This window comes from Desmodus rotundus, chromosome X, assembly GCF_022682495.2.
Source record: "Desmodus rotundus isolate HL8 chromosome X, HLdesRot8A.1, whole genome shotgun sequence".
Classification (NCBI taxonomy): domain Eukaryota; kingdom Metazoa; phylum Chordata; class Mammalia; order Chiroptera; family Phyllostomidae; genus Desmodus; species Desmodus rotundus.
Window position 1 is genome coordinate 30,641,963 of NC_071400.1, and position 27,787 is coordinate 30,669,749.

Here is a 27,787-nt window from a genome sequence, read left to right on the forward strand (position 1 = left end):
TCTATGTTCTCCCTCTGAATTGTTGAGGGCCTTCTGAATTTCCCTACACCTGTGCTTCTTCCAGATCTCCAGATGGAATGTGTGTGTATGTGTGTGTATACTAGTGAGCATTGTGTGGGCCTGGGGCTAAGTCATCTTCAGGCAGAATTGTGATAGTAGCGGATAGAATTTGAGTGAATTTAACAAAGTGTTTATATCTTTCAGCCAAAGCCCACCAAGAACACACGTGTTGTTGAACAAGTTGGGTTTACTACTCATTGCAGCAAGAAATGGCACACAGCATGGGGAACCACAGGACTTGTCAGCCTGACACCAGGGCCCTGTCAGCTCTCACTATGGTTTAGAAGCTTTTGCTTTCCAAGGCCTCAGTTACTCTCACTGGGTGACCTCTCAAGTTCATCTTAACCTCAGAACCTGTGTTCACTCCTCTGTACATCCAGAAGTGAATCAGGGGCTTATGGCTATAGATAGCAGCACAGATGGGCCTGGAGCCCATCCACTAGCCAGCTTGACTATGTCTGAGAGCAGATAAGATCTCAGACATATTTATTTATTTGTTTAATTAATTTATTCTATTTATTTATTTTTAGAGACAGGGGAAGGGAGAGAGAAAAACAGCAATGAGAGGTTGCCTATCACACGACCCCAACTGGGGACCTGGCCCCACAACTGAGGCATGTGCCCTTACTGGGAATCATCAAACTGGCAACCTTTCAGTTCATAGGCCAGCACTTACCCCACTGAGCCACACCAGCCAGGGCCAAATGCCATAATCTTTAATGGCTTGTCAATACAATTTTGTCTCCCTGGGCACACCTCCAAAAGGAATGGGCCCCAACACAAAGTAATGGATCAGGATTTTTCACATTTGTTTTTTTTGGGGGGGTGGGAGTAACAGCTTTATTGAGATATAATCCACATACTATATGATTAATCCATTTTATAAAATTTGATGCCTTTTAATATACTTAAAGATTTATATAACCATCATCACAATTAATTTTAGAACATTTTCATCACCTCAAAAAGAAACCATGTACTGTCACTCGCCACCTTCCCCCACCAAAAAAACAAAAAGGAAACCTATCTCCCCAGTGAAAAAGTAGGACACTTTCTGTAACTATGTATTTGTTTATTCTGGACATTTCATTTAAATGGAATCATTGTCTTTTTTTAAGGAAAGATAATTCTCTTTGAACATTGTAACTCAGCAATTTTCATCTCACATAAACTAATTACTAAAATTCTTCAGCACACCAAAAAATATTATATTTTTTGCCAATCTGATGAAGAGTAGGTATAATTTTCATTGATTTACAAAAAAATAATAGTAATTACCTATCCTTTTTGCTCCAAAGTGACTTAAAAAAAAAAAAAACAACAGGTGCCTTTACTTGTATATAAGGATTTCTGGTACTAAGAATTAACCAATCAGATGCAACCTTATTATGCAGGATGATCAATACAATGCAATGCCATTATATGACCCCCCTATATAATTGAAGACAGGGCATTCACACCAGATAGCTATTGTTGTATTGGCTGTTGTCATTTTTTTATTTTACAGTCTTAGGGAAAGCAGCTCAGTGTCCCTGATGACTAGTGAGGTATCACATGTTTTCAAAATTCTTGTGGTACACCAGTTGAAAATTGGTGCTCTAAATGAAGGACAATGGGTAAGGTAAAATGATTGTGCTATGTTCTAGATATCAAAAGTTGATGTTTTGCTTTTTTACTCTGTATTTTACTTTAGTGATCCTGTTATAGATGAATCACTAAGTGAATCTTCTGGCAGTGTGGAAGTTCTAGATACCAGTGATGAGGGTAAGTAACCCAATAAAATCTTGATAACTAGAACTAGACTTGTTTACTGTGTTTAACTACCAAGAATTAACCAATCTGGAAAGATAATCAAGTCACAAGCAAATAAGTTCATATCAAATTTTTTACATTAGGCTCAGTCCACATTTACTTTTTAGTCTTCTAAACTCTTGACTTTCATTTCTAATCTGATAGTCAAAAGGTTTGTATGAGGCCCTGCAATATTCTTTGGTGATGGTTATCAGGTCCTACATACTAAGCAGGGGAAGCATTTCTGCTTAATTAGAAAAATCAGAGCAGCCCATGATTGGAGAGATTCAACTAAGGTTTTACTGTAGCTAGTAATCCAAATTTAACCAACAATAAAGAGGGGCTAGAAACAAAAAAAATGCCACCTTTAATAGGCTTCTGTTAAATAGGATTCAATTTACAAAAATTTCCTTGTTGCGAAACTTACTCAGATGGGTATCTATTGCCTAAATTATGGTGCCAACCATATGAGTGATAGGTGTCCATGAGTGATAGTAAGGGATGCAAAAGGCACTAAGCAATGATAAGTTTTATTGACATCAAAAAAGGGACAAAAGGAATCTAAGACATAAAATGAGATATTGAACTCAAGGCCAGAACTGCATGTAACAGTTTACTGGTTGTTTTTCCATTTTTGCTGAGGTTTTTTTTAGTATTGTATGGTGAAGAAGATTTGGTATGGGAGGACAGAGAGAGGGAAGCCTTTTTGTGGCTCCCTGAAGGCCTGACTTCACTGATCACGCCTCCAGGGGCAGGGGTTAGTGAGCCTGGTGCATTTATCTTTGAGGAAAGGGATTGGGTCTTCATCTCTGTGTCACTGGTGACACAGAGATGAAGACCCAACAACATTCTAATATTGAATGTTGTTCAATATTAGATCTCAGAAAGAGTGATTAGACACTCAAAATATTTAATTAATAAATAAATGAATGACAGGCCTCCTCACCTAAGCAACCCCAACCACTAAAACAACTGATCTATCTTTTTGAATATGAGCTAGACAGATGGCTCCAAAAGAAGATTCCAATGCGGCGCAGCTTGGTGAAGAGTGGAGGTAAGGAAATGCCTTTTCTCTGTTTCCAAGATTTTTTTTAAAGACCGAACATTTAAGTAATTTTTAGTATTACTCATTGTTAGCCAGAGACTAAGGTGGTGGTTGGGAGGTTGAAGGGAAGAAAGGCTAGTTAAAAATGTTTTCTTTCCAAGCAGCAGTGCAAGAGAACAAGGTCATCATTGTGTGATGCATTTTTAAAGCTAAGTTCAACTTACATAGGTTGCCTGTGTGCATACTAAGAGAACAAACCAAATGGATTTTGCTGTGGTCCATGGGAGCAACGGCCCAGATGTACAGGGCAACTGGGATCACAGTCCTTCATGTCACGAAGACCCTGTTTTCCCTTTTGTCTTCTCTTCCACCATCGCATTGTCTCACTTTCATTTATAACTTCTAGGAAAGAAGAAATCCAAATTTAAAGCCTTCAAGGATTTTTTTGGCAAGAAGAAGAAAAGGGAGCCTGTGGATGCCTATAGAGGGAGGAGCCTGAAATCAAGCTTCTCCAGCCTCCATTTTAACAAATCTTCTCTGAATCTGGCTCAGGAAGGTCAACAGTCAAAGTCTAGGTAAGCTTGAGGGGTGGTGTGAGGGGGCTGAAGGGGGGTAGGGGCAAGGTAAGGGGCAGATAGTTGGATCCAGATGCCCTCTTTGGCAGCCAATCAACGATGGGCCTTTGGTCTCAGGGACTCTTGGCCTTCATGCTTATAGGGGCTGGGTCAGTGGCCACTGCCAATACAGCCATTTCCCTGTGGCCTCTCTCTGCTCATATGTAGATTTGTCATCTGGGCCACACAGCTCAGTGGGTTGGAAGCTAGTAAATGAACATCTATTCCCCAAGAGCTCTTAGTGGAGAGTGTAGTAGATCAGGGAAATCCTTTCCTGTCATAGCTACAAGAACTTGGGAAACAGGGTCTACAACTAGAGCTGGAGGCCTCTACTTTGTAAGGTAAAGATAGCCTATTTCATTTAGGAAGTGTGGTCTGATTTGCTTGCCTGGCCCTCAGACTACAGCTCTGTGATTACTGGGCAAGGGGAGCTAGATCTCAGAATGTGTGATTAATGTCTCAGTGAAACCATCTAGCTGAGTTGGCGCATAAGTGTGAACTCACTGTGTTAATGTAAAAATGAACAAATAGATAATCAAGCAGAGAACCCAAATGCATTTTCCCCTCCATCCCAGGAGACTAGGGGAAACTCTGCAGCTGGTCATAGAAGGGATGGAGAAATCATACTGTTTCTGCCACTGCCACCCCATGCCAAATTTCATCTGTGGTGTCCCAATTTCCATATCCTATTGTGGAAAGTTTGGACATCCAGTATCCCCAGCTGTTCCTCTCTCAATTCAATCCCCATCTATGGAGTTCCACTTGGGTCTGTTGTCCTGACCTTAAACTCTAGACTTAATCTGAGCTTTCCACAGAGCTCACCTGTGCTTCTCCCCTTTCTCTCAAGGCTTTGCTTGGTGGTGATGGGACAGTTAGAAAACATATTAAATTGCCCCCTAAGAGCACACAAGTCTCCTTAAGGAGGGCTTTAATGAGTGCATTCAATGGGAGGAATTTCAGATAGCTTTTCTAGTAGGAGAGATGGTTTTGGACAGAGGGGCTTGTTTCATACCTCACAAATCATACAGTTATAGACAATTGCCTTATAGCTCTAAGTAAGGTTAAGACTAGCCCTGCTAAAAATCACAGGGTGGGGTGGGTGGGGAAGGGGCATTTGGATTTACTCTGTGTTGTCTCTACAAATTGGTAAGGGTTGTCTAATAAACTTATACATTTGTCCTTCTTCTTACTTACCCGTCCCCCTCCCAAAAGGCCCATTGAGTCAGATGCATTCTCCACACTAAGATGTGTGCATGCGCTCCTCCCTGAACTGAGTGGTGAAAGGAAGGAGAAAGAGTGAGAATGAGAGGCAAAGGGAATGCATACAAGTGCATGAGCCAGCTCATGTAGGAAGAAGGGTGCTTTTCTAAGGACCTGAAATAGGTCTTTGTTTTGGAAGGAACATAAAATAAGTAATAGTATTATCTTAAGAGGCCCAAAGATCACCCTGACCCCAGTATCTTGCTTGATGTGCTAGGGGACAAACCCTGGAGAATGTCATTGAGGAGTCATTAGGAAGGGAGATCAGCTTTTTTTGTTTAATTCACTGAAGCAGTCAATCATTAAAAAACCCTTAGGAGTCAGCCCTCTGCTGGCCTGTACAATAGGAGTGGTATCTATTTCCAGGACTTTGTTATTAAGCTGTATCCAGTTGACAGGCGAATTCAATTCCTCCTTTTGATTTTTTAATGGCTGCTGACATAATGTGCTGTATTGCCTTTAATTAAGACCAAGCTTTTGTCTCGAATTTTGGATGCATTTCTTCTTTTTGCCACTAGGGTGCAGATCAATAAGCACTAGATATGTTCTGTGGACAGGAGGTTTGGTTTCTGACAAATTTGGCCACAGTTGGTGCTAATGTAATTCTTTCATCAGGGAGAGCCAGTTCAACAGCTGTACTCTGGTGGAGGCACAGCCTGGAAATGACAAGACTTTCTAAGCCTACTCATGACCTAAGATTTCCTTGCAGTTTTTGTGCACAAAGCAAGGTGGCAAGGTAGTCACAGATGCTGCACTGGTCCCAGGCTGATGTGAGCCAACAAGTCATGGAGAAGCAATGAATGAAAGTGTGTATGTGAGCAAATGTGTATATACAGAGATGTCTGGCAATATTGCTCTCTCAATGCTGAGTCAGTCCTATAGGCTCATTAAGTGTTCATCCAGAGTTACACTAATTTCCTGCTTGGCTGCTATTTTACTAAAGCAGAGCATGTTGCCTTCACCACCAGGGCCACTGAGCAGCAGAGCTTTACAGGTAGAAGAAGGTGAGTAGGAGTTTAGTACAAAGTGTCAGACATCTGCCTCTTCACCTCTCTTGCAGGCCCACAAGCCCCACATGGTGTCATTTTAATCCTCATAACACTGATTGTCCTAAGGATGTGTCATAATCAAATGTACCCATGCCCATGTCTGGTAGCCAGACAGGCTCACAATAACAGGGTGGGTGCTAGCCCTACAGTGCTTGAGCTGCTACTTTAGTTACCATGGTTTTTAAAGTGCCAACCTATGTGTATAGTTTCATAATAAAAGTAATAAGTGCAAAAATATTTGAAATTTTAAAAATTATTTTAAAATTTATCCAAAATTTATTTAAAAATTTATCCAATTTTACAACATTTAAATCCCTCCCTAAAAGAAACTCTACTCATTAGCAGTCAATCCCCATTCCACCCTACCCCCACTCCAGCCGTAGGTGACCACTTATCTACTTTCTGCCTCTATAAGTTTGCTTATTCTGGATTTCATATAAATGAAATCATATTATGTGTGCCTTTTGTGACTGGCTTGTTTCTCTTAACTAAGCATGTTTTCAAGTGTCATCCATGTTGTAGCATGTATTCCTTTATACTACTAAATAGTAGTATTCCACTTCATGGATATACACCATATTTTATCTATTTATCAGTCAACAGATATTTGAATTGTTTCCACCTTTTTGGTGAATATATATTTTTATTTCTCTTGAGTATATACGTAGGAGTGGAATTGCTGAGTCATATGGTAATTTAATGTTTAGTGTCTTGATGCAACACCAGACTGTTTTCTGAAGTGACTGTAACATTTTACATTCCCACCAACAGTGTATGGAAGTTTCAATTTTTCCCTTGTTATCATCTAAGTTCTTGCTTCCAGCCAAGTGTGAAGTGGTATATCATTATGGTTCGGATTTGTATTTTCCTGCTAATGATGTTGAGAATCTTTTCCTGTGCTTCTTGGCCATTTGTATATCTTCTTTGGAGAAATGTTTATTGAGATCCTTTGCCCATTTTTCAATTGGATTATTTTATCTTTATTATTGAATTATAAGAGTTTCTTATGTATTCTAGATATAAGTCCCTTATCAGATGTACAGTTTGCAAATATTTTCTCCAATTAAGTAGGTTGTCTTTTCACTTCTTGCTAATATTCTTAGAAGCACAAGCTTAAGCTTTTAGGTCATAATCTAAGACTCTAATAATTTGTAAATAGAAGTGTTTTCTTTTATTTTTCAAAGTAACTTTTTGGATTCTTCATTTCAAGTATATAGAAATACAATCAATTTTTGTGTATTGATTTTGTATTTTGCAACCTTGCAGAACTCGTTTATTAGTTCTGGTAGTTTTTAATGGATTTCTTAGGAGTTTTATACACAAGATTAAATTATTTGTGATTAGAGATAATTTCACTTCTTTCTGTCTAATATGGATGCCTTTTATTTCATTTTATTACCTAACTTCCCTGGTTAGAATCCCCAGTACAATGTTGAATAGAAGTGATAAGAGCAGACATCCTTATCTTGTTCCTGATCTGAGGGAGAAAGCATCCATTCTTTCATCATTAAGTATATTGGCTATGGGTTTCTCACAGATGTCTTCTGTCAAGGTTGCGTGTCTTTAACCTGAAAGGGTATTGGATTTTACAAATGCTTTTTCTGCATCTATTGAAATGACTGTGTGGTTTTTGCTTTTGTTTTATTGACATGGTGTATTACATTAAATTGATTTTCATATATTAAAGCAACCTTGCATTTCTTGCAAATCCTACTTGGTTATAATGTATAATTCCCTTTATATGTTGCCAGATTCAGATTGCTAGTATTTTATTGAGGATTTTTGCATCTACATTTATAAGAGATATTGGTACATAGTTGGGTTTTTTTTTCCTGTGATGTCTTTGGTTGAATTTTTTAAAGGTAACATATATTCCTAAATCCCAAAGGGAGTTTTTTTGTGCCTTTCGCCTTTCATTTTTTTTCTAACTTTCCTCTGCTTTGTCTTAACACATAGTTGTCATCAACCTAGCCCCCTTCTCAATCAGAAGGTATTTCTACCAGGGTTCAGCAAGCTATGAGTGTGCATTGAGGAGTGGTGGGTTCATAAGATGACTTTAAAAATAGGATAGATGTATTATAGAACTTTTGTGTGAAAGAGAAAAAAACCCTGGTGAATGAAAGTATCCAGCACCTGGGCAGATACCTGATATTTTATAACAAATCACACCAAAAACACTAGAGAGAAATTTGGGTGTGAAAGGTCTTTTACGACTCTCACCTTAATAATAGCAAGATTCAGTATCTTCCCTCACATTTTACAGGGTTGCCACTATTGAATTGTACACTTTAAATGGCTTAATTGTGTGTAAACCATGTCTCAATGACAATATTATGTAAAAAAGATGTGTTAATCATTGTAAAAATCAACGTTATACAAAAGTACATAAAGTAGAAAATTGAAATCCCCTTCTTCTCCTTAGTCCCATTCCTCAGAGGGAACCATCACTAAGAATTTGGTGACTACCCTTCCAGACATTTTTCTATAAACATAAATGATATATGTATGTAATATATATGTATATATCAAATGGGACAGTACTATTCTTTATTTTTTTCATTTAATATCTCATGAACAACTTTCTGTCAGCACGTATGCATCTCCACCCTGCTCTGTGATGTCTTTGGTAGGCCATATTATAGATATACATGTGTCTTTGGTTTCTATGGCTGCTTTTACAAGACATTTTCCTTCTTTTCCAGGGTTAAGGGAAACATGGAGACCAAGTCCCTGTCCCGTGAAAGCACCTTGATGTTGGATCCTGAGCCTGAAATACCAGCAAGTAAAACACAACCCTCTCCAGAGCTCCAGAGAGGCAGATCTTTGGAGGTAATAGTGAACTTGAAATCAGTGCCTAATTGGACGACTCTTCTTCCATTTCCTATTCCTAACCCACCAAAAAACAAGGAAGGGAGAATTTGGCCCTGCTTCTCAGTTGATTCCACCTCCACAGGGCTGTTGTAAACATTGAATGAGAGAATGCACAAATTAATGATGTGCTTACCTAGTGTCTGTCACATAGTGTTGGCTGGTATTACTATATTCATTTCTTTTGAGACACCTAAGAATGCTTTAAGTATTTTGACAGTGACAGCCCACTGTTAATGTGCAAGCATTCCAACATCATATTTTTTCTTTCTTCCACAGAGATCTCATGTTTCCAGAACTCTATCTAGCACTGGTGGTATGCATAGAGCTGGTTCTGGAGCTCTGCTTCAAGTTGTGCCTCATTACGTGTCCAGATGTGGAATATGGGTTTCAGGCTCCAAGATCACTCAGGTAATAGAGTGTAATTGTTCAAAAGAGGAGAGCTGAGTAATATGGATAGACATATGCTTGAAATTTTGCTCTGCTACTTATTGGCTCCGTAACTTTGGATTGACTGCTTAACCTCCCTGAGCCTTCCTTTCCTCATCTACCTCAAAGACTTGTGATGATTGAATGAAGACTCACAGAGGTTAAAGAAATTGCTCAAGCTCACTGATAGTAAGTGATAGACCAGGAAAACTGAACCAGTTGTGTTGACTTTAAAACCAATGGTCTTTCCATTACCATAGTCCTTTAGATGTTCAACTTCTCTGTACCTACTTCAACAGGGAGAATGGTACAGCTTTAGTTTCTGTAAATTCAGGATGTATATAAGACAGTCTTCCCTCCAGCTAGTCCTAACCATTGTTCAGTCAAGCTTTTCTGGAGTTATGATCTAGAAATGCTCCTGGGAAAGCTGGAGATATTGCCAGGGATATAACCCTTACCAGCTACCTTCCTCCTTATCTCAGCTTTATGCCCAAAAATCCCTGTGTAACTGGAAAGGCCACACAGAGAAGAAACCCTTCTCTACTGCAGAGCTGATTATTTTGCATTTGGAAAAAGGTTACTTGAATTTATTTTTGACAAGGCTGCTTAAGACCCCATATCTCTTGCTTCTTTTTATGTACTGTGCATGGAAGTTCTGCTGGCTATGTTAGCCATAAAGGATGGAGAAGCAAACACTGAGATGGTTTACAATGGTGCTGATCTTGTGGTTGTAAAGCAGCTCCTTGGACAGCAAACTGTCTCCCTCTTGCACTACAGTAGGAAAAGTCACTTCCATGAACTTTCCAGTCCAGTTTTAAATATCAATACCAGCTTTTGCTTGTCTTCATAGCTACACTCCCTTGCCACCGGTGGCCAAAATCCAGGTCTACATGACTATACAGGGTTATTTCTCACATTCATAAAGGGAAAATGTGTTTATTGGGTTCTTCTCTCTCATCCTCCTCTCTCAGTCCCAGCAAGAGAGAAACTCATAGCAGATACTCAGTTTTTTAAAAAGATTATTTTTAATGTGAAAATTAAAGGAAAAGATTCTAGGGTCATGTCCTCTCACAATGAAGGAGGTGGGTAAAGCCCAAATGCAAGTTTTGTTAAATATCTGGTTTGGGCCCATACCTTATACCTTTGGCCTACTCATTTAGTTCATGCCTTAGGAAACAGGGCTTAAGACATCTTAGAGTTTTAACTGAATCTGAGTCATCAACAACCAGATTGACTTTTGCATGGGAAACTTCCCTTAAGAATCAAGGTGACAACCCAAATGATAAGGTAGTTGATAAGGTAACTCAAGGGTGCTCATACCCAGTACTGCATAAAAGCTGGGCAAGTATGAAAAGAAAAAGCTGGGCAAATATGAAGATTCGTAATGGATTAAGTGAGCAACTGGGAGGTTGTGGGAGAGGAAATTAAAGTACACTGTTCTGTTAGAAACACCGAAACTGAGCTAGTTTTTATCCCGTGCCAGATTTTCACCTGATGTCTTGTCTGAAGTTTTAGGAATCTGAGTACCTAGATTACTTTCTAAGACATTTCATGTTATTTTTTAATAGCTTTATTTTTTCATTTAATTTAATTTTTTAAAATATTTATTTATTTATTTTTAGAGAGCGGGGAAGGGAGAGAGAAAGAGAGGGACAGAAACATCAATGTGTGGTTGCCTCTCACCTGCCCCCTAGTGGGAGCCCAACCTGGCCTGCAACCCAGGCATGTGCCCTGACTGGGAATCGAAGTGGCAACCCCTTGGTTCACAGGCCGGCACTCAATCCTCTGAGCCACACCAGCCAAGGCTAATAGCTTTCTTTAAAAAAAATAAATAATTTATTTTTAGAAAGGGGAAGGGAGGGAGAAGAAGAGGGAAAGAAATGCCAATGTGTGAGAGAAACATCGATTGGTTGCCTCCTTCACACCCCTAGTTGGGGACCTGGCCTGCAACCCAGGCATGTGTCCTGACCAGGAATCAAACTGACAACCCTTCATCCCATAGGCTGGCGCTCAATCCACTGAGCCACATCAGCCAAGGCTCATGTTATTTTTTATTTGAGGATAAATAGATAAGAAGATGTAATAGCAGATTATTAGTAATTTTGTTGTTGAATCAAAATGAACTAAGTAATTTAAGAAACTGAGACTGCAAAGCAATGTTTCTCACTACTCACAGGCCCAACTCTCCCTCTACAGCCCTTCTTAAGGAAGGAGGCACACTTGTTCTGATTGTTGCCTTTAAACTTCCTGAACTTGAGTATGGGACATCGCTTTCCTGGCCCTTATAGTTAGGAGACAGACAAGAGCACATAGTGGTTATAAACATGGGTTATAAAGGCAAACAACTTTCAAATGCTTGCTCTGACACTGAGAGAATTAGGGCCAGTTATATCATTTCTCAAACCTGGTTTTCCCCATCTGTAAAATGGACACCACAAGAATGAACGCTTGAAACACAGGTGGCACACACAAGGCCGCGGGCCGAATCTGGCCCTCCACCTTGTTTTATCTGGCCTGGTACCTTGTTTCTACCTGGCAGCAGCACCGAGACCCTTGTCCCTGGTTAAGGAGTAGTTACATTTATACAGTCCTAAAATTATATTTGGCCCTTTTAAGGCAACCGCAAGGCTGATGTGGCCCCCGGTGAAAATGAGTTTGACACCCCTGGCTTAAAAGAAAGGTTGTAAGGTTCAAATGAAATACATCCATGGGGACCATTCCTTCCCTGGCAGTGTAAAAGATCTCAGATCAACAACCAATCTCTCTACCATAAGAGCCAAGAAAGAGAAGGGAAAACCAAACCCAAAGCTTGCGTGAGAGGGTGTGTGAGAGGCAATGGATTGATGTCTCACTCCCTCTCTTTCTCCCTCCCTTTCCTTCTCTCCAAAAATAAATCTAAGAAGAAAACAATACCATTTACTATTGCAACAACAACAAAAACAAGGTAAAAGACCTGTACTTGGAGAATTATAAGATACTGAAGAAAGAAATTGAGGAAGATACAAATAAGTGGAAGCATGTACCATGTTCGTGGATAGGAAAAATTAACATCATTAATATGTCCAAATTACCCAAAGCAATCTATAGATTCAATGCATTTCCTATTAAAATACCAATGGCATATCTCACAGATCTAGAACAAATATTCCAAAAATTTACATGGAACCACAAAAGATCCCAGATAGCCACATCTCACAAGCAACAAGAGAACACTCGTAATTTAGAGGAAAGCACACATTTTAACTTTTTCCTTTTATACTCCTCCTTAACAGATTTCACCAATGCACCCACACCAACCCAGCATCCGTCCACCTGTTACAGGATCTGAGACAATCTCTAAGGACTTTGAAAAAATCTCTCTTGATGCTCAGCCACCTAAGGCCCCACGAAAGGCTGTATCACAGAAGATGTTGTCATTGAAGGTGAGTGTCAGTCCCATCCTAAGTGGCAAGTTGCTGGGGGCAGCGGTGGGGAGGTTATGTGAAGCACAAGTAAGAGGCATGGTTTCTTCTTGAGTTTTTTTTCCTGCTGTAGCTTAATACTAGGGAGATATTTGGGGATGGAGATGCCATTCTTGGCTTTTGATTGCATGTTGGTTTACATTTTCTGTGGAATTCTAAAAGCCAAATAATGTCTTCATTTTGTAAGCAATGGAAGGCAGTATCTGAACAAAAAGTAGTTTCCAGATGTTTTCAGTTATTTCAGGAAGAAAACAATGGAGATTTTTATGGAAGTAAAGCCTCTATAGTTTTAAATGCCAAAATCTCATAGGGCATGAAGAATTGTTTGAGAGACATATATCCACATGAAGAAATCATTTGACACATGGGAGGACATGCATGTGTATTCATACATTTAGGTTTGTCAACCAAAAATATGCATCAACGATTGGAATACGAATAGATTGTGCCCATATCAACTTTTTGAGTCTCAAACTAACGTGTGGTTAATTTAATTGGTTGTTATTGAACTTGAGAGGGCTTTTAGAGTGAAGTAGAATTTTGAACAATTAACACTAGGAACCAAAAAGTAAACAGAAATGTAATTTATAATGAAGATAATTGGCCAGTCAGCAAAAAAAAAAACCCTCTGTTTGAAATGTTAAAAAATTCTATGGAAGGGAAGCAGCCTTAAGTTAGATATGTCAACCTCCTCTCTGCAAAAAAAGAAAAAAAAAACAATTAGGTTAGGACCGAAGGTAAAGCACAGGCTGGTGGTAGAGGAGATGGATGCTCACTGATTTGTGGATTTAGTCTATGACCGTAAGTGTTTTCTGCAGAATACTACTAAAACAGATGAACTGGGACAGACAGTGTGAATTGGTGGAAGGATTGAATTAGGTAACATTTTTATTGTGGTAAAAAATTCTTGTAACATATACTTTTGCCTATTAAAGTGTATGATTCGGTGGCTTTAAGTACATTCACAATATTGGCAACCATCCTCACTATCTAGTTCCAAAATAGTTTTTTTTCCCCTACAAATGGAAGCCACAAACCTATTAAGCAGTCACTCATCATTCCTCCATCCTCTCTGGATTTATCTATCCTGCATACTTCATATAAACATCATCATACAGTATATGGCCTTTTGTGTTTGGCTTGTTTAACTTAACATAATGTTTCTTTTAATCCTCACCCAAGGATAGACATATTTATTGATTTTGAGAGAGAGAGAAAGAGAGACAGAGACAGACAGTCAGAGAGAGACATTGATGTGATAGAAACATTGCATGCCTTCTGTATGTACCCCAACCAGAGACCTGGGGATTGGGCCTGCAACCTAAGGGTGTTCTCTGACTGGGAATCTAACCCACAACCTTTTGGTGTATAGGATGATGCTCCAACCAGCTGAGCCACCCAGCCAAGGCTAGCATAATGTTTTAAAGCTTCATCCATGTTATAACACATATCAGTACTTCAGTCCTTTTTATAGCTGAATAATACTTCATTGTATGGATGTATCATGTCTTGTTTAGTTCTATACCTATTGATGAACATTTGGTTCTTACCTATATGTTGGTTATTGTAATTAGTGCTGATGAATATTCATGTATAAGTGTTTGTTTGAACACCTGTTTTCAATTCTTTTGGGTATATTCCTGGGAGTGGAATTGCTGGGTCATATGGTAATTCTGTGTTTAACTTTTTGAGGAGCCATCACATTGTTTTCCCTAGTCAAACTACACCCAGGCATGAGTTTCTTAGCCATTCCCATCATACTTCCTGGTTTATTAGTTTAATATGGTGAGCACAAGGGTGGAGGAGGTAGGTGGTAGCAACAGCAGCAATAACAGCAGCAGTAGCATCCCCAGAAGTAGCTGTAATAGCTGTAGTCACCAGCATAACCAGATAAGCTGGCCTGGATGCTTCTCTGATCTCCTCATAAATTATGGTCCCCAACTCTTGTATCCCCCAAAGCCTTCCCACAAACCCAATTCCCACTGCCTTCTCTCACTGAGCATCAACTAGTGAGCAAAGGTGAAAACAAAATCATTCAAGTAGAAATTCAGACTAAAAGATGATTAAATTTCTACTCTCTCAGAGGAGTCTTTCCAGGTTTGCTGTCATACTCTTTCTTCTGAGCTGCTGTCTCCTACTTGTGATGGTGGGAAAAACCTCTTATCTTTCAGGAACTCAGTAGCCTTTTTATCCTAAGCTAACTTTCTCCCCCAAGTACCCTGAGGAAGAATAGGAAGGACTGCTTAAGGCCTTGCTGTCTTAGTATATTTCTTCCACATGCCCTTGGGTGAAGAGTTGGATGCTTTGACCCTTTCAGTTCTAGTTAGCAAAGCTTGTTTTTTCCTCCCTGAGTCATCTTCCCCTTTGGATACAGGTGAGATGAACAATGAGGATGAACAGATATTTCTTTTTTAATGTATTTTTAAAATTATATTTTATTGTTTGTGCTACTATAGTTGTTCTAGTTTTTCCCTCTTATCCCCTTCCATTCACCCCCCAACTTCCTCAGGCAATCCCCACACTGTTGTACATGTCTATGGGCCATGCATGTATGTTCTTTGGCTACTCTACTCTCTATACTGTACTTCACAATCACATCGCTATTCTGTAACTACCGATTTGTACTTCTTAATCCCTTCACCTTTTTTGCCCATCCCCCTGACCGCCTTCCATCTGGCAACCATCAAAACATTCTCTGTATCTATGATTTTGCTTCTGTTCTACTTGTTCATTTGTTTTGTTTTTTAGAATCAATTGTTGATAGATATGTATTTATTGCCATATTATTGTTCATATTTTTCATCTTCTTAAAGAAGACCCTTTAACATTTCATATAATACTGGTTTGGTAGTGATGAACTCCTTTAGGTTTTTCTTATCTGGGAAGATCTTTATCTGAACTTTTATTCTAAATGATATCTTTGTTTAGTAGAGTAATCTAGGTTGTAGGTCCCTGCTTTTCATTACATTGAATATTTCTTGCCAATTTCTTCTAGCCTGCAAAGTTGTTTTTCAGAAATCAACAGATAGCCTTATGGGTGCTCCCTTGTAGGCAACTAACTACTTTTCTCTTGTTGCTTTGAAGATCTCTCTTTGTCTTTAGCTTTTGTTATTTTAACTATGATGTATCTTGGTGTAGTCCTCTTCACATCTGTCTTGTTTGGGATTCTCTGTGCTTCCTGGACTTGTATGTCTATTTCCTTAACCAAATTAAGGAAGTTTTCTTTCATTATTTTTTCAAATAGGTTTCCAATGTCTTAGTCCCTCTTCTCCTTCTGGCACGCCATGACGCAAATGTTGGACCTCTTGAAGTTGTCCCAGAGGCGCTTTTCACTGTCCTCATGTTTCTGGATTCTTTGTTTTTGCTGTTCTGATGGGTTGTTTTTTGCTTTCTTATATTCCAAATTGCTAATTTGACTCCTGGCTTCATCCACACTGTTGCTCATTCCCTGTAAATTGTTTTTTATTTCAATTAGTGTATCCTGTTTCTAACTGGAATTTTTTTTACACTGTTGAGGTCCTCACTAAGTTCCTTGAGCATCCTTATAACCATTGTTTTGAGCTCTGCATCTGATAGATTGCTTATCTCCATTTTGTTTAGTTCTTTTTCTGGAGTTCTATTATTTCATTTGGGCCATGTTTCTTATTTCCTCATTTTGGAAGCCTCCCTGTGTTTCTTTCTATCTATTAGGTAGAGCTGCTACATCTCCTGGGCTTGGTAGAGTGGCCCAATGTAGTAGGTGTCCTGTATAGATTAGTGGGAGAACCTCCCCTATTACCCAAACTGAATACTCAAGGTGCGCCCACCGTGTGGGCTGCGTATATCATTTTTGCTGTAGTTGAGCCTTGATGGCTGTTGGCATGTCCGAAGTCAGCCAGTGACTGTGTTCTGTCCAGGGTCACACAACATAAGATACAAAGTGATCTGCAGGTTGCTGCTACTTGTGCTGGACTTGGAGGTGCCCAGGTGAGGCCAAGCTGTGAACCAAGGCCAGCTGCTGCTAGTGCTGGGCCTGGGGCAACTTAGTGAGATATACAGGGCTCACTGAAGCTAGATGCTGCTTGTCTGAGAGATGCTGCTTGTTTATTTTATATATTTTACAACTTCCCTTACACTTATTAGTAAAGTTTGAAAAAAACTACTCAAATAAACTCTCTAGATCTCTGGACTGTGTTTGTCAAAGTATGGTCTGAGAACCTCCCAGCATCAGAATCACCTGATGTAGGTGTTGAAAAAGCACATTTAAGGACATATCAAGACCTGTTGAATAAGACTATCAGGGGAGGGGCCTTGCTATAGGCTTCACAGGCTCTCTGAATGAGTCTTCTGGGGACTAGCATTGCGAACCACTGTCCTGTCCTCTGGAATGAAGAGAAAGTGTCCTATTTCCAAACAGAAGCACAGAAAACTCCTAAATAATTCCATCAGTTGCCTTAAAACAGAAACCATCAATATCTGGGTTCCCCCTGGAAAGTGGGGCTTTTTTGAAGACCCTACCTTTTCTTCCCTCAGTTGTATTGGTTCGGAGAAACCTAGAAAAGTTACCGCAGGAGCCAACCACAAGATTTTATGAGGTATCAGAGAAAAGCAAACCTAACCCCTTCCTGGTAGGGTTTTGAAAGAAAATTGAGGGAAGGAAATGGGATTCCTTTCTCTACTTTTCCCTTCCCCACCCCTCCTCCAAACCATTCCTTCCTCCTTCCTTGTATGCTGAGTGCCAACATACCCTCTCTCTACCCAACGTCAGATGTTTTCATTCCTTCTCCTGTGTCTCGGAGGGAGGTTAGTACAGACAGCTTCTGGTTAACAGCTGGAGTTAAATGAGCTCCTTTCACCTTAACATCTGTAAGATGTGCCAGGCCTAGTGCCTACTAACATAGAATCTTTCTGGGGAAGGAATTAGGGTTATGCCAGAAGAAGGGATCCTAATAACTCCTTTGTTGTTAGTTGGGGTAAGGTGGCTCTTTGGAAAAAATAAAACACATTTTAGTATTTTCATCAAGCATTTGTCTGAAAGCACCATCCCCTTGGGGAAAAGCTCACTCTGAAATTGTCTGGGAGGTTTGACATTGAGATACTGTGGAGCTGGGTTCTGTGATCCATTTAGCCAAAGGCTCAAAAGGCAGGTAGTCCTTGGAACATCTCCAGAAAGGAGCAGTATAGCTCTATAGGGACTACAGGAACACTCTGAAGCATGAAAACTTTTCCAAATAGTAAAATAAGACATGATACTCTGTACACTGAGTATTAAATTCATATTTCCACAAGGTAACATAAGCCAAATATATAGTATCAAGAAGGGTGTTAGATAAGTTAATGGATGACAGTTGGAAAAAGAAATTAGGAAAGGTTTAGGACCACTCCTCATTTTGCTTGGTTGACTCCACAAAAAATAACTACCATTCCTCTCCCTTTTCTTAGAATCCAAAACAGAGTGTTGAGCTGGCTGTATCATCAGCCTGATATCATTAGCACTGTGTTAAGTTCCCAGGCATTGGACTCATAGGCTATAAAAGAACCATATTTGGAACCAAGATAGTAGCAAAGTTTATCACTGTATCAACATACAATGGTGGTGGGGAAATGTGAAGGAATGTGAAAGCTGCAAATACCAACAGGGTCCCTGGTTCTGCATAGAGCTAGTTTGGAGAGAAATAGTAAGTAAACACAAATGGAAATTCTGTCCATCTGCTAAACTACATCATTTGCCACTAGTGTCCAGGAGAGAGATGGCTTATCATCTAGCCTTCAAAGGGGCTTATCCTAACACAAATATCTAGAGATCCTTAGGAATGAGAGGTTCTCTAGGGTATCTCTTTGAGGTGTGAAAAGTGCTATGTTAGGAATCCCAGAGGAGACTGTTTTGAAGCCCCTACAGAGGAACCCAACTAGGAGCTCCAGGAGGGAACCCAGCCATAATGAGGACACAGTGACATTCTCCATCCCTACACCATTGGGTGTGGGAGGACTCATTTCCTTGGGGTTATCCCATCAGCCTCATACACATGAACAGTAATACAGGCAGTGTGCTGTCTATGTAAACTTAGTTTACAGACAAAACCTTTTCCAACACTATTTTCTTCCCTCTGCCAAGCCCTCCAATGGAGAAATCCCAGAACCATGATGGGTTTTGAGACACAGATGGTTCTTCTCACCCCAATCAGCCTCTCCTGTTAATAAAACAAGGGTACAAGACAAGAGAACATGCAAACCCTCTGACCTTGTAGACTCTATTAAATGGTTGGGCTCCTATCCTGAGTGCAAAGGGGAGCCCCCGAGTGCTTCCTAAGCAGGGGAGCTACCTGAATTTCTTGTTTCATGTTTTTCACCTGCCAGGGAATAAGCAGAAAGTGTGCACCTTGCCACCAATGAGCCTACTGACATGAAGTGTCAAATTGCTATAGTAAAAAGGGACAATAGTTCATGAAGGGTTTCTGCTTTAGGAATTTTTCAGCCAGAGGAGTATCCAATTTTGGAGACCAGTGATAGTATACAGAGTTGACTTGTTTCTTTTCTTCCACTTTCTCCAGAGCTCCTTTGAGCCTTCATCTGGACCCATTCGCTCTCAGTCCTTGACCACGTTTGCTGTGCCCACCTCTTCCAGCAGCACCCAGCTGCCCACTGGTTTCACCACCCCAGCCAGCACCCAGGACTGTTTGGATTCTTCAGCTTCTGAACACAAGATGGCTTTAAACCCCCCAAAACAGAAGAAGAACCCTCAAGCGACTGTAAGTTCTTTAAGAGGCCTGGGAATAAACTAATTTATAATAAAGGATTAGTTCCAAGCTTTGCAAACTGCACCTAGGGAAGTGGTATGGTTTGGGGGATCCTAAGTAGGGATGGTACTGTGCCAGGCTTGAAACACCCAGAGGGTGTGAGCATCTAGTGATTGGGATGTCCTATACATGGGGAACTTACATAAAATGAACTGAAGAAAGTAGAAATAACCTAAATTCCCAGAAACTGTTTATTGTCTTAATATGAGGGAATTCACTCAACCCTCTTTTTAGAGGAAATTCAACCATAGACCAAATCAGTATTCTTTTAATTACTAATCAGGTAGGACCCATATGTTACAAATTGCAGCACTGTTCCACTCATTTGGGAAAACTCCAAGCATTCAAAACTCAGCTATTAACACCTCCAAAGATCTCTCAGTGTCATACTGGCATCACAAATTCCTGTCACATGACTTTGTAGAGGCAGAGCTACACTTAGCAAGCCAATTCTGTTACAAACATGGCCACAGATCAGACTTGGAGATCTGACAGCAAAGAGAAGTGATAGCTGATAGCAGAGACAGGCCATTTAGTATAAGGATCAAGAATCTTGCCCACCTTTATAAGTCCCTCAAGGCTACACTGTATCATAGTCCACTGTAATAATAGGTCATGTTCATTATTTGCCCGAGTCACCAAGAAAAGTTAAACTATATCCCCTGATTTGTTTAGAAAGGCAGGGAAGTAATGCCTTTGGAAAAGATTTTTACTAAAGGCTAAGAATTAAAAGATGTTGATGTTTATAAGGATGTGTCACTTAGCTGGAAGATTGATTCACTTTGGTCAAACACCTAATTTCTCAGTGACTATGGGCTATAAGAAAGGGGCTGTAAATCAGAGCTGACAGAGAGTACATGGTTATAGTATTTTACAGGGAAGGAAATTAAAGCACAAGTAGTTGGCAAGGTCGAACACTCTTGTGGTTGATAGAGCAAGGGCCAGAACCCATTCTTCTGACTTACAGCCCGATACTCTTTGACTCCACCATGTTGCTCCTTGCTTACAAATCTCAATTTAGCTTTAGAAAAAAATACAAGTTGAAAGAACAATAGACCAGGCAGTAGGTCCAGGGGGCCCTCTGGTGGCCCTGAATTTCCTTGGTTCTGTGTCAAGCAGAGGGTGACCAATTACTATGAACTAAACCCTACATATGCATTATCACCTGGGCACTTTACCACAACCTGGGAGAAGGGGAATATTGGCTAAGAGAAGCTTAGTGTGACCCTTTTGAGTTCTTTCTGCATAGCCTAATTGAGGAAGGCATTCTTTAAGAAGGCTGGGACCTAGGGAACTTCTTCCTTGAGACTCTACCTGACACTCAAATGGGTATAAAGGGGTCCAGGATCATATATGACACAGAAGCTGCTGTCAGTTGCTCCCTGCTGTAGAATTTCTTAGGTCTTCAAGTTCCACAGGAGGTCTTCCGTTATCCCTAATTTATAGACGTGGACACGGCTATAGAGAATAATCTGCCCAGAGATCCACATAGAGTAAATGATGGAGTAGAGATTTGAACCCAGGGCTACCTGACCTCATTTACTCAGAAGTAATTTTGGGCTGAGTCTGTTTGCAGTGGCACATCAAATGGGAGCATAAAGAGTTGTATGTTTGCCTTTAGATGCAAGTCATAAAGGCTTACATTAAGGAAATTCTGGACACTGTTTAATACGGTGCTACTCTGACATTTCTAGAGTTGCACTGTAATACCTGAAAACCTTGTTTATTCTAAACCAATTTCAACCCTTCAGTATAAAGGCTGAACCTTTCATCTTTTCCTTTCTTCCTTCCCAACAAAACCACAAGCCTCTTTCTTCTTTTAAGCTAGAAAGAAATAATTCATGTTCTCACTAAATTCCCTTAAAAAAAAAAGCCAAGCAGGATTTGAATTTGGCTTCAAGGTCTGATGAAGCAAATGTTGTAATTCCAATGTTACCAAGAATATGATTGCTGTCAGGCCCAATACCCCATTTTCAGATTTATTGCCCTGCCATGTGTTTCAGTGTTTTAGAAAGTTCCCTTAAGCATATCACTCAGAGATTAGAAACTTCAAATGTAGGTGAAACACTTCCAATAGGTAAAATGATCACCAGGTGATGGATGCCATTGGAGATAATTTTCATTGTAGATGGTATTGTTGTGCTTCCAGCAGAACCATTTGGATATCACGGATGTTTTTCCTCATTTATTTTCCCTTGGCAACCATGAAGGGGTGGGTGAGTACTGTATTCTGATTCAAGCTCTTTCTTTTCCCTCTTTTAGGTGAAGCCAAAGCAGGAGGAGCTGAGCCTTCCACTGGTTTCTGAAGAGAAGAGTAAAACCAAACCAAAAGCAACTCACGAAAGGAAGCCAAAAAAAGATAGTGCAGGTTAGTACATCTTCATCCTCACCCAGAAGCATGCATTACAAGATTAATTGCACAGTGCTATATGACAGGAGCTATATAATGATAATTTCCCAGGCCTCCTGTCCTTGGTCCTCAGAGAGCTTTCAATTTAAGATGCATGCTAATATGATCCAAGTTTCTCCATCTAAACTGCCTAATTAATACAATTGCCACTTGAGTGGGATTTATATAAAGGGTCATAACTGAATCCCTATTTTGTCTAAATGAATTTCTAACCAGAGGTGTTTTGTATTTGTTTATAAGTTTCTTCAATCCTCTCTAAGTCTAATGTACATGCTGAGTTCCTTAGTGAGCCCAGATACCTGAGGGCAGCCAATGATTTCCACTTTGGCATTTCCCCTCAGCAACAGAACCAGACAATAATAACAGAATTGACCGAAAACTAGTTTTTTAAAGTTGTTTTTCTCTTCTAGTAGAGAGAAAATGTCATACATTAATAGTGAGATCAGTTCTCATATCCATGGGCAGAGAGGGCTGGGGCAGCTGCAGACAAATGTCCTTGGCAGCTAACAGCCATCAAATCCCCAATAGTAATGAAAATCTGTGTGTGTGTGTGTGTGTGTGGATATTGGCTCCAGCTGATGGAAACCTGATTTCAAGCAATACTTGATAAAACAAAAGTTCAGTTCCACAAATTAATTAAAACAGTTATTTCATATTTTTTCCACAAAGAATTTCACATGGGTGTTCAAAGACAGGATATTCCTAAACAAAATTTCCCATGAAAAGTAACAAAACTATTCTGTAAGAGAGCGAGAGGGAAAGAGACAGAGAGCGAGGGAGAGAGAAGTGAATCCAGATTCACTCAGAGAGGAGAGTGAAAAAGAGATGAGTAATCCCTTATTCCCTTTTACTTTCTTTTGTATCTTTTTTCATATTTATTTTTAATAGTTGTCCCTGTTATGCGGAGGATAGAACTGATTCATTTTCTATGGGGGCAGATACTGATTAGTTTTCATATAATGGGAATGGTTTGAGTGCATCCAGCTGTGCTCAGTGTTGCATGTTGGATATGAAGCCACTAGGTGCAGTGAATGATGAGGGAGAGAAGGCAGCAGGAGACCTCCCACCTGGGCATCAAGCTGAGTTCCTTGGTAAAAGTACAAAGAGAAGAGGAACAATCTAGTTAACTGTTGCCTTGTATTTGACCGAAAGCTTATGGACCAATGAAATTAAGGCTTTCCAAGAGTTTATTTGCATGTACATTACATCAGCTTATTTTAATACAGGAGAGTAGAAATCAGAAGAAAAAAGACTATAATTTTACCTGCCAGATAACTCCCATTGATGCCTCTCTACAAAAGTAAACCAATACCTGCACGTGATGTGAAAATTAAATAGAATTAAGTAGAAAATATAAATACTAATTAGAAAGTAAAATTTCCCCTTGGCCTGCCCCACTCAGTTTCCTGAAAGATAATCATTGCTGTAAGTACAAAAAATTGTCTTTTGATGTGTCTCACCCTAATGGCACACCCAGATATTGATACAATGGTAATAAGTCAATCTTGGAATCAGTTTATAAAACTCAGATTTCACTTTGATTTTAAATTTTTCAACTGCATAAGGCTAATAGTGACCAAGTTGCTGTTTTCTGAATAGCTACCTATTCATACTAGGGAATACAATAGCAAATGGGTACCCATTAGGCCAAGGTAAATTGTTCTTATTTTAAGATGTCAAAAGCACAGATATATTTCCTTTTCTTATTTCTGTTTGGTACAGGTCCCTTGATTCAGGAACAGAGCAGAAACACTGAGATTTCTAAGACAACAGATCAGGCTACAAAGACAGATGCTACTGGGAGTCAGGGCTACTCAGCATATGGAAGACGAAGTGGAAAAAAAGGATCAAGTGCTTCAGAAAAGAGTGAAAGTAGACCCAGAGGAAGGAGCCCTACAAAATCTAGTCGAAGGCTCGACTTAGGTAATAGAGCTAGGTCCCCATCTCCTGATAAGATTGCCAGGGATAGCCGTTTCCGGAAGTTGCCTTTGGAGAAGCAAGTCATGGAAAAGCCCATAGCTCTACAAGCAGAAGCCACTACTCCTCAGGAGTTGCTTTCAGATAAAAACTACATGGAATGGAGAAAGACCGGTTTAGATTTTGAAACCAGAAAAGCATCAGTATCACATCCTATGCCTAAACACATGAAAGCGTCCATGATTAGTGGTCCGTCACAATACCATGAAGATGGGGCTTCTGGAACCAAGTCAGAAGCCAGAGCTTCTCTTTTACCAGTGGTGGGAAGCCCCTCTACAACCCAAGAAGATGTCATGTTCTCAGTGGCAGGGGAAGCTCAGGTGTGTATGGGTCCTTCTCATATCCAGTCAGAAGAGGAAGATGCTTCCAGCTTTGATTCACAAAGTGTCAAATTTAAAATGGAGTCAGCTCAAGATATCTCAAATATCTGCAAAGAGAAGCCTCCTGGAAATGTCCTCCAGGCCTTTCCAGCAAACATTTTGGGTATGGCAAGTAATGTGCCAGAGAGAGGCATTTCTAGAGAGAAGCGGCCTCCCAGAAGCCTCTCCCAGTCCTTGAGGAAGCCAGAAGCTGAAGAAGTCTCCTCAGATGCAGACAGTACTTCAAAGATGGAAAGTGGTTCTGAGCAGCAGCTGGCTCCTGGATACTTTTTGCAGTCCTCGGGGGATCCTGAAGATGATAAAGAAGGCTTCGAAGAATCAAGCAGCTTTGTTGGGAAATTGAGCAGTTCTCATGAGCAGGTGGCTCCCAGTTGTGCATCCTGGGCTTTGGGGGAGGCTGAAGACAAAGTGTCCACAGAATCAAATAGTTATTTTGAAAAATACAGTACTGCTAAGGATTGGAGCAGCTCTGAGGAAGATCTGCCCCCCAGACACCCTTCCCGGTCCTTGGGGAAGCCAGAAGCTGAAGAAGTCCCCTCAGATGCAGATCGTCCTTCAGAGATGGAAAGTGGTTCTGAGCAGCAGCTGGCTCCTGGATACTTTTTGCACCCCTTGGGGGAACCCAAAGATGAAAAATTCTTTTCAGATTTAGAGAGTGCTTCAGAGAAGGGCAGTGTTTCTAAAGAGCAGCTGGTTCCCAGTTATGCTTTCCAGTCCTCGGGGGAGCCTGAAGATGATGAAGAAGGCTTCGAAGAATCAAGCAGTTTTGTTGGGAAATTGAGCAGTTCTCATGAGCAGCTGGTTCCCAGTTGTGTGTCCCAAGCTCTGGTGGAGCCTAAAGATGAAGTGTCCACAGAATCAAATAGTTACCTTGAAAAATACAGTACTGCTAAGGATTGGAGCAGCTCTGAGGAAGATCTGCCCCCCAGACACCCTTCCCTGGCCTCGGGGAAGCCCAAAAACCAAAAGGAAGGGTTCTCAGTTTCAAAGAACACAGCCGAGGAGTGGGGTGTTTCTGCGGAGCAGGTTCCTCCCAGACACCTTCCTCAGCCTTTAGTGAGGCCATTTGTTCAGCAACAACTCTCCACAGGTTCAACGAGTGCTTCTTCAGAATGGGTGCCAATGCCTTCCAGGCACATTTACCAGCCTTGGCTGAAGCCTAAACCCAAGCAACAAGCCTCTGCCAGTCCAGAGAGTACTGCTCTTGAGTGGGCCATTGCTATGGAGCCACTACCTCCCAGAGTGTCTTCAAGACGCCAGTTGAGGCGTAAAATTGAGCAACCAGTCTCCTCAGGTCCAGAAATTGCTACTATTGAAGGGATCACTTCTATGGAACTACCACCTCCAGGAAATCATTCTCAGCCCCTGGTGAAACCAATATCTGAGCAAGAAATCTCTGCAGGTCCAGAGAGCACGGTTGTTGAGGGGAGAATTTCTATGGAGCCTCTGCCTCCTAAACTGTTGGCCCACTCCTTGATGAACCCAAAAGTTGAACAAAATGTGTTCTTAGGTTCAGAGGGTGCTGAGAAGGTCGTTTCAGTGGAGCCACCGTTCTCGGAATATCGTCCTGAATGCTTGACAAATCCTGAAGCCCAGCATATCTTCTCAGAGAACACTACTGGTAATGAAGGCACATTTGTGGAGCTGCTGCCTCCAAAATGTCCTTGCCAGCCTGTGGTGAGGCTTAATATCCAGCCAGAGAATATTACCTGTGACTCAGGGAGTGCTTCCAAAGAATGGAGCAGTCCTATGGAGGTGATGCCTCCAAGACACACCTTCTACCCCTACACAAACACCAGCTTTGAACAACCCTCTGCAGGTCCAAAGAGCACTGCTGTGGAGTGGGGAATTCCTACGGAGCCGCTGCTTCCCGGAATGCCTTCTCAGCCCCTGACGAGACCAGTTGCCCAGCAAAAAGTCTCCGCATGTTCACTGAGTGCCCCTGCACAATGGAGTGGTCTTGTGGAGCCAGTACCTCCCACATATACTTTCCAGCCCTGGGTGAGCCCTAAATTCGAGCAACAAGCCCATACAGGTCCAGAGAGCACTGTGGCTGAGAGGAGCACTTTGACGGAGCCTATGCAGCCCAAATTGCCTTCTGAGGCTCTGAGAAAACCAGTCTCTACAGGTCCAGAGAGTGTTGCCAATGAGAGGGACACTTCTACAGAGCTGCCGCCTCCCAGACATTGGTCCATCGTTAGACATAAAGTTCAGAAAATGTCGCCAAGGTTTGAGAAAGCTTCTGTTGAGGGGGTCATTTCTGGGAAAGCACAGCCTCCCAAATATCCCATCCACTTCTTAAAGTTTAAAGGCCAGGAAGAATCTTCACATCTACAGAACACTGCTGCTGAAGGAGGCATGCCTAAGAAGTCGCTACTTTCCAGGTGTCCTTCCCAGTCATTTGTGAAGTATATGGCACAGCATATCTTTTCAGAGAGCCCTGATAAGGAACAGCAGGTTTACGTGGATCCTCTGGCTTCAAATCAACCTTCCAAATCTTTGCTGGGGCCTAAAGTTGAGCACCAAGTTGTCCCAGGTCGGGAGAGTGCTGATATTGAGGGAGGCATTTCTTCAAAGCCGCTGCCTACGAAAGGCCCTTTACAGTCCTTGGAAAGGCCTGAAGACCCACAAGAAGTTTTCTCATATTCAGAGAGTGCTCCTGTGAAGTGGAGCTCTCCTCAAGAGCAGTGGCCTCCCAGATACCTTTCCCAGACATGTGGAAAGTTTGAGCACAAGCAAGAAGTCTCCTCAGTTTCTCAGAGGTCTCTTGAAGAATGGAGGTGTTCTGAAGAGCAGCAGCCTTCCAGATCCCCTTTCCAAGCTGAGGGTGGGGCTGAATTCCAGCCACAGATTTTGTCAACAGGCTCAGTGAGTGTACCTATAGAGTGTAGCAGTGCTGGGCAACACCTGTCTCCCAGACAACCTTTTCAGGCTTTTGCAGACCCTGAATATCAGCAACAAGTTTATTCAAGTTCCATGAGTGCTGCTGCTAAGGCAACCATTTTTGAGAGCAATCCTAGCAGCTGTTCCCTACCAAGAGATCCAGCTTCTCCAAACAAAACTACAAAACACAGCCAAGGCTCTGAAGATCTCATTAAGAACATCCCGACTTCTGATACCAAACCTGTGAAGTTCACTGTCACTCCTGCCTGGCCAACATCCATTTCTGGGGATAGTTATCCTAAGGAGGAAGTTCTTGAGAGTAGTGATCGAAATGATGGCTGTTCAAGTTTATCCACCAGTGAGGCTAATGTTGAAAACCTTTTTGGAGTCCGACTAAGGAGGATTCCTTCCTCACAGAAGTATAAGAGTAGGGAGCAGGAGTATTTTACCAAGCTTCCTTCACCCTCCTTGGGCCCAATTTCAACTTCTGTAGGTAGAGAACCACAAATCAGAAGTGCTTCCAAGGGACTCCTCCACACCGAAGAGAACCTCACTACAATATCTGACTTTGCAGAGAAGCAACAGAGCAAGCCCAAATCTGACAGCATGCCCAAGGAGCAACCTGCTTACAAGATCTCAGGTAAGACTTTGTCCTTAGGTTCCAAATGGAGGGAAGAACTGGAAATCAATGTCTTTAAAAGGAAGAAGTGTGTTCTAGCCTTGCCTGCTGAGTTGTTCCTTTGATAGGGCTGGATTGTTGATTTAGGAGCAAGACGGTGCCCCA

At 41.1% G+C, this 27,787-nt stretch overlaps 1 protein-coding gene across 1 annotated transcript in view; it reads left to right on the forward strand.

Moving 5' to 3' along the window:
- Window positions 1-2,855: 2,855 nt before the first annotated feature.
- Window positions 2,856-27,787, forward strand: part of KIAA1210 (KIAA1210 ortholog) — a 28,806-nt gene continuing 3,874 nt past the window's right edge. The window contains exons 1-9 of the mRNA XM_045200763.2: window positions 2,856-2,905; window positions 8,522-8,648; window positions 8,967-9,098; window positions 12,389-12,538; window positions 19,108-19,305; window positions 21,616-21,721; window positions 23,486-24,480; window positions 24,919-25,306; window positions 25,523-27,643. Coding sequence (XP_045056698.2) covers window positions 2,856-2,905; window positions 8,522-8,648; window positions 8,967-9,098; window positions 12,389-12,538; window positions 19,108-19,305; window positions 21,616-21,721; window positions 23,486-24,480; window positions 24,919-25,306; window positions 25,523-27,643 — 4,267 coding nt within the window. The remainder of the gene's footprint in view (window positions 2,906-8,521; window positions 8,649-8,966; window positions 9,099-12,388; window positions 12,539-19,107; window positions 19,306-21,615; window positions 21,722-23,485; window positions 24,481-24,918; window positions 25,307-25,522; window positions 27,644-27,787) is intronic.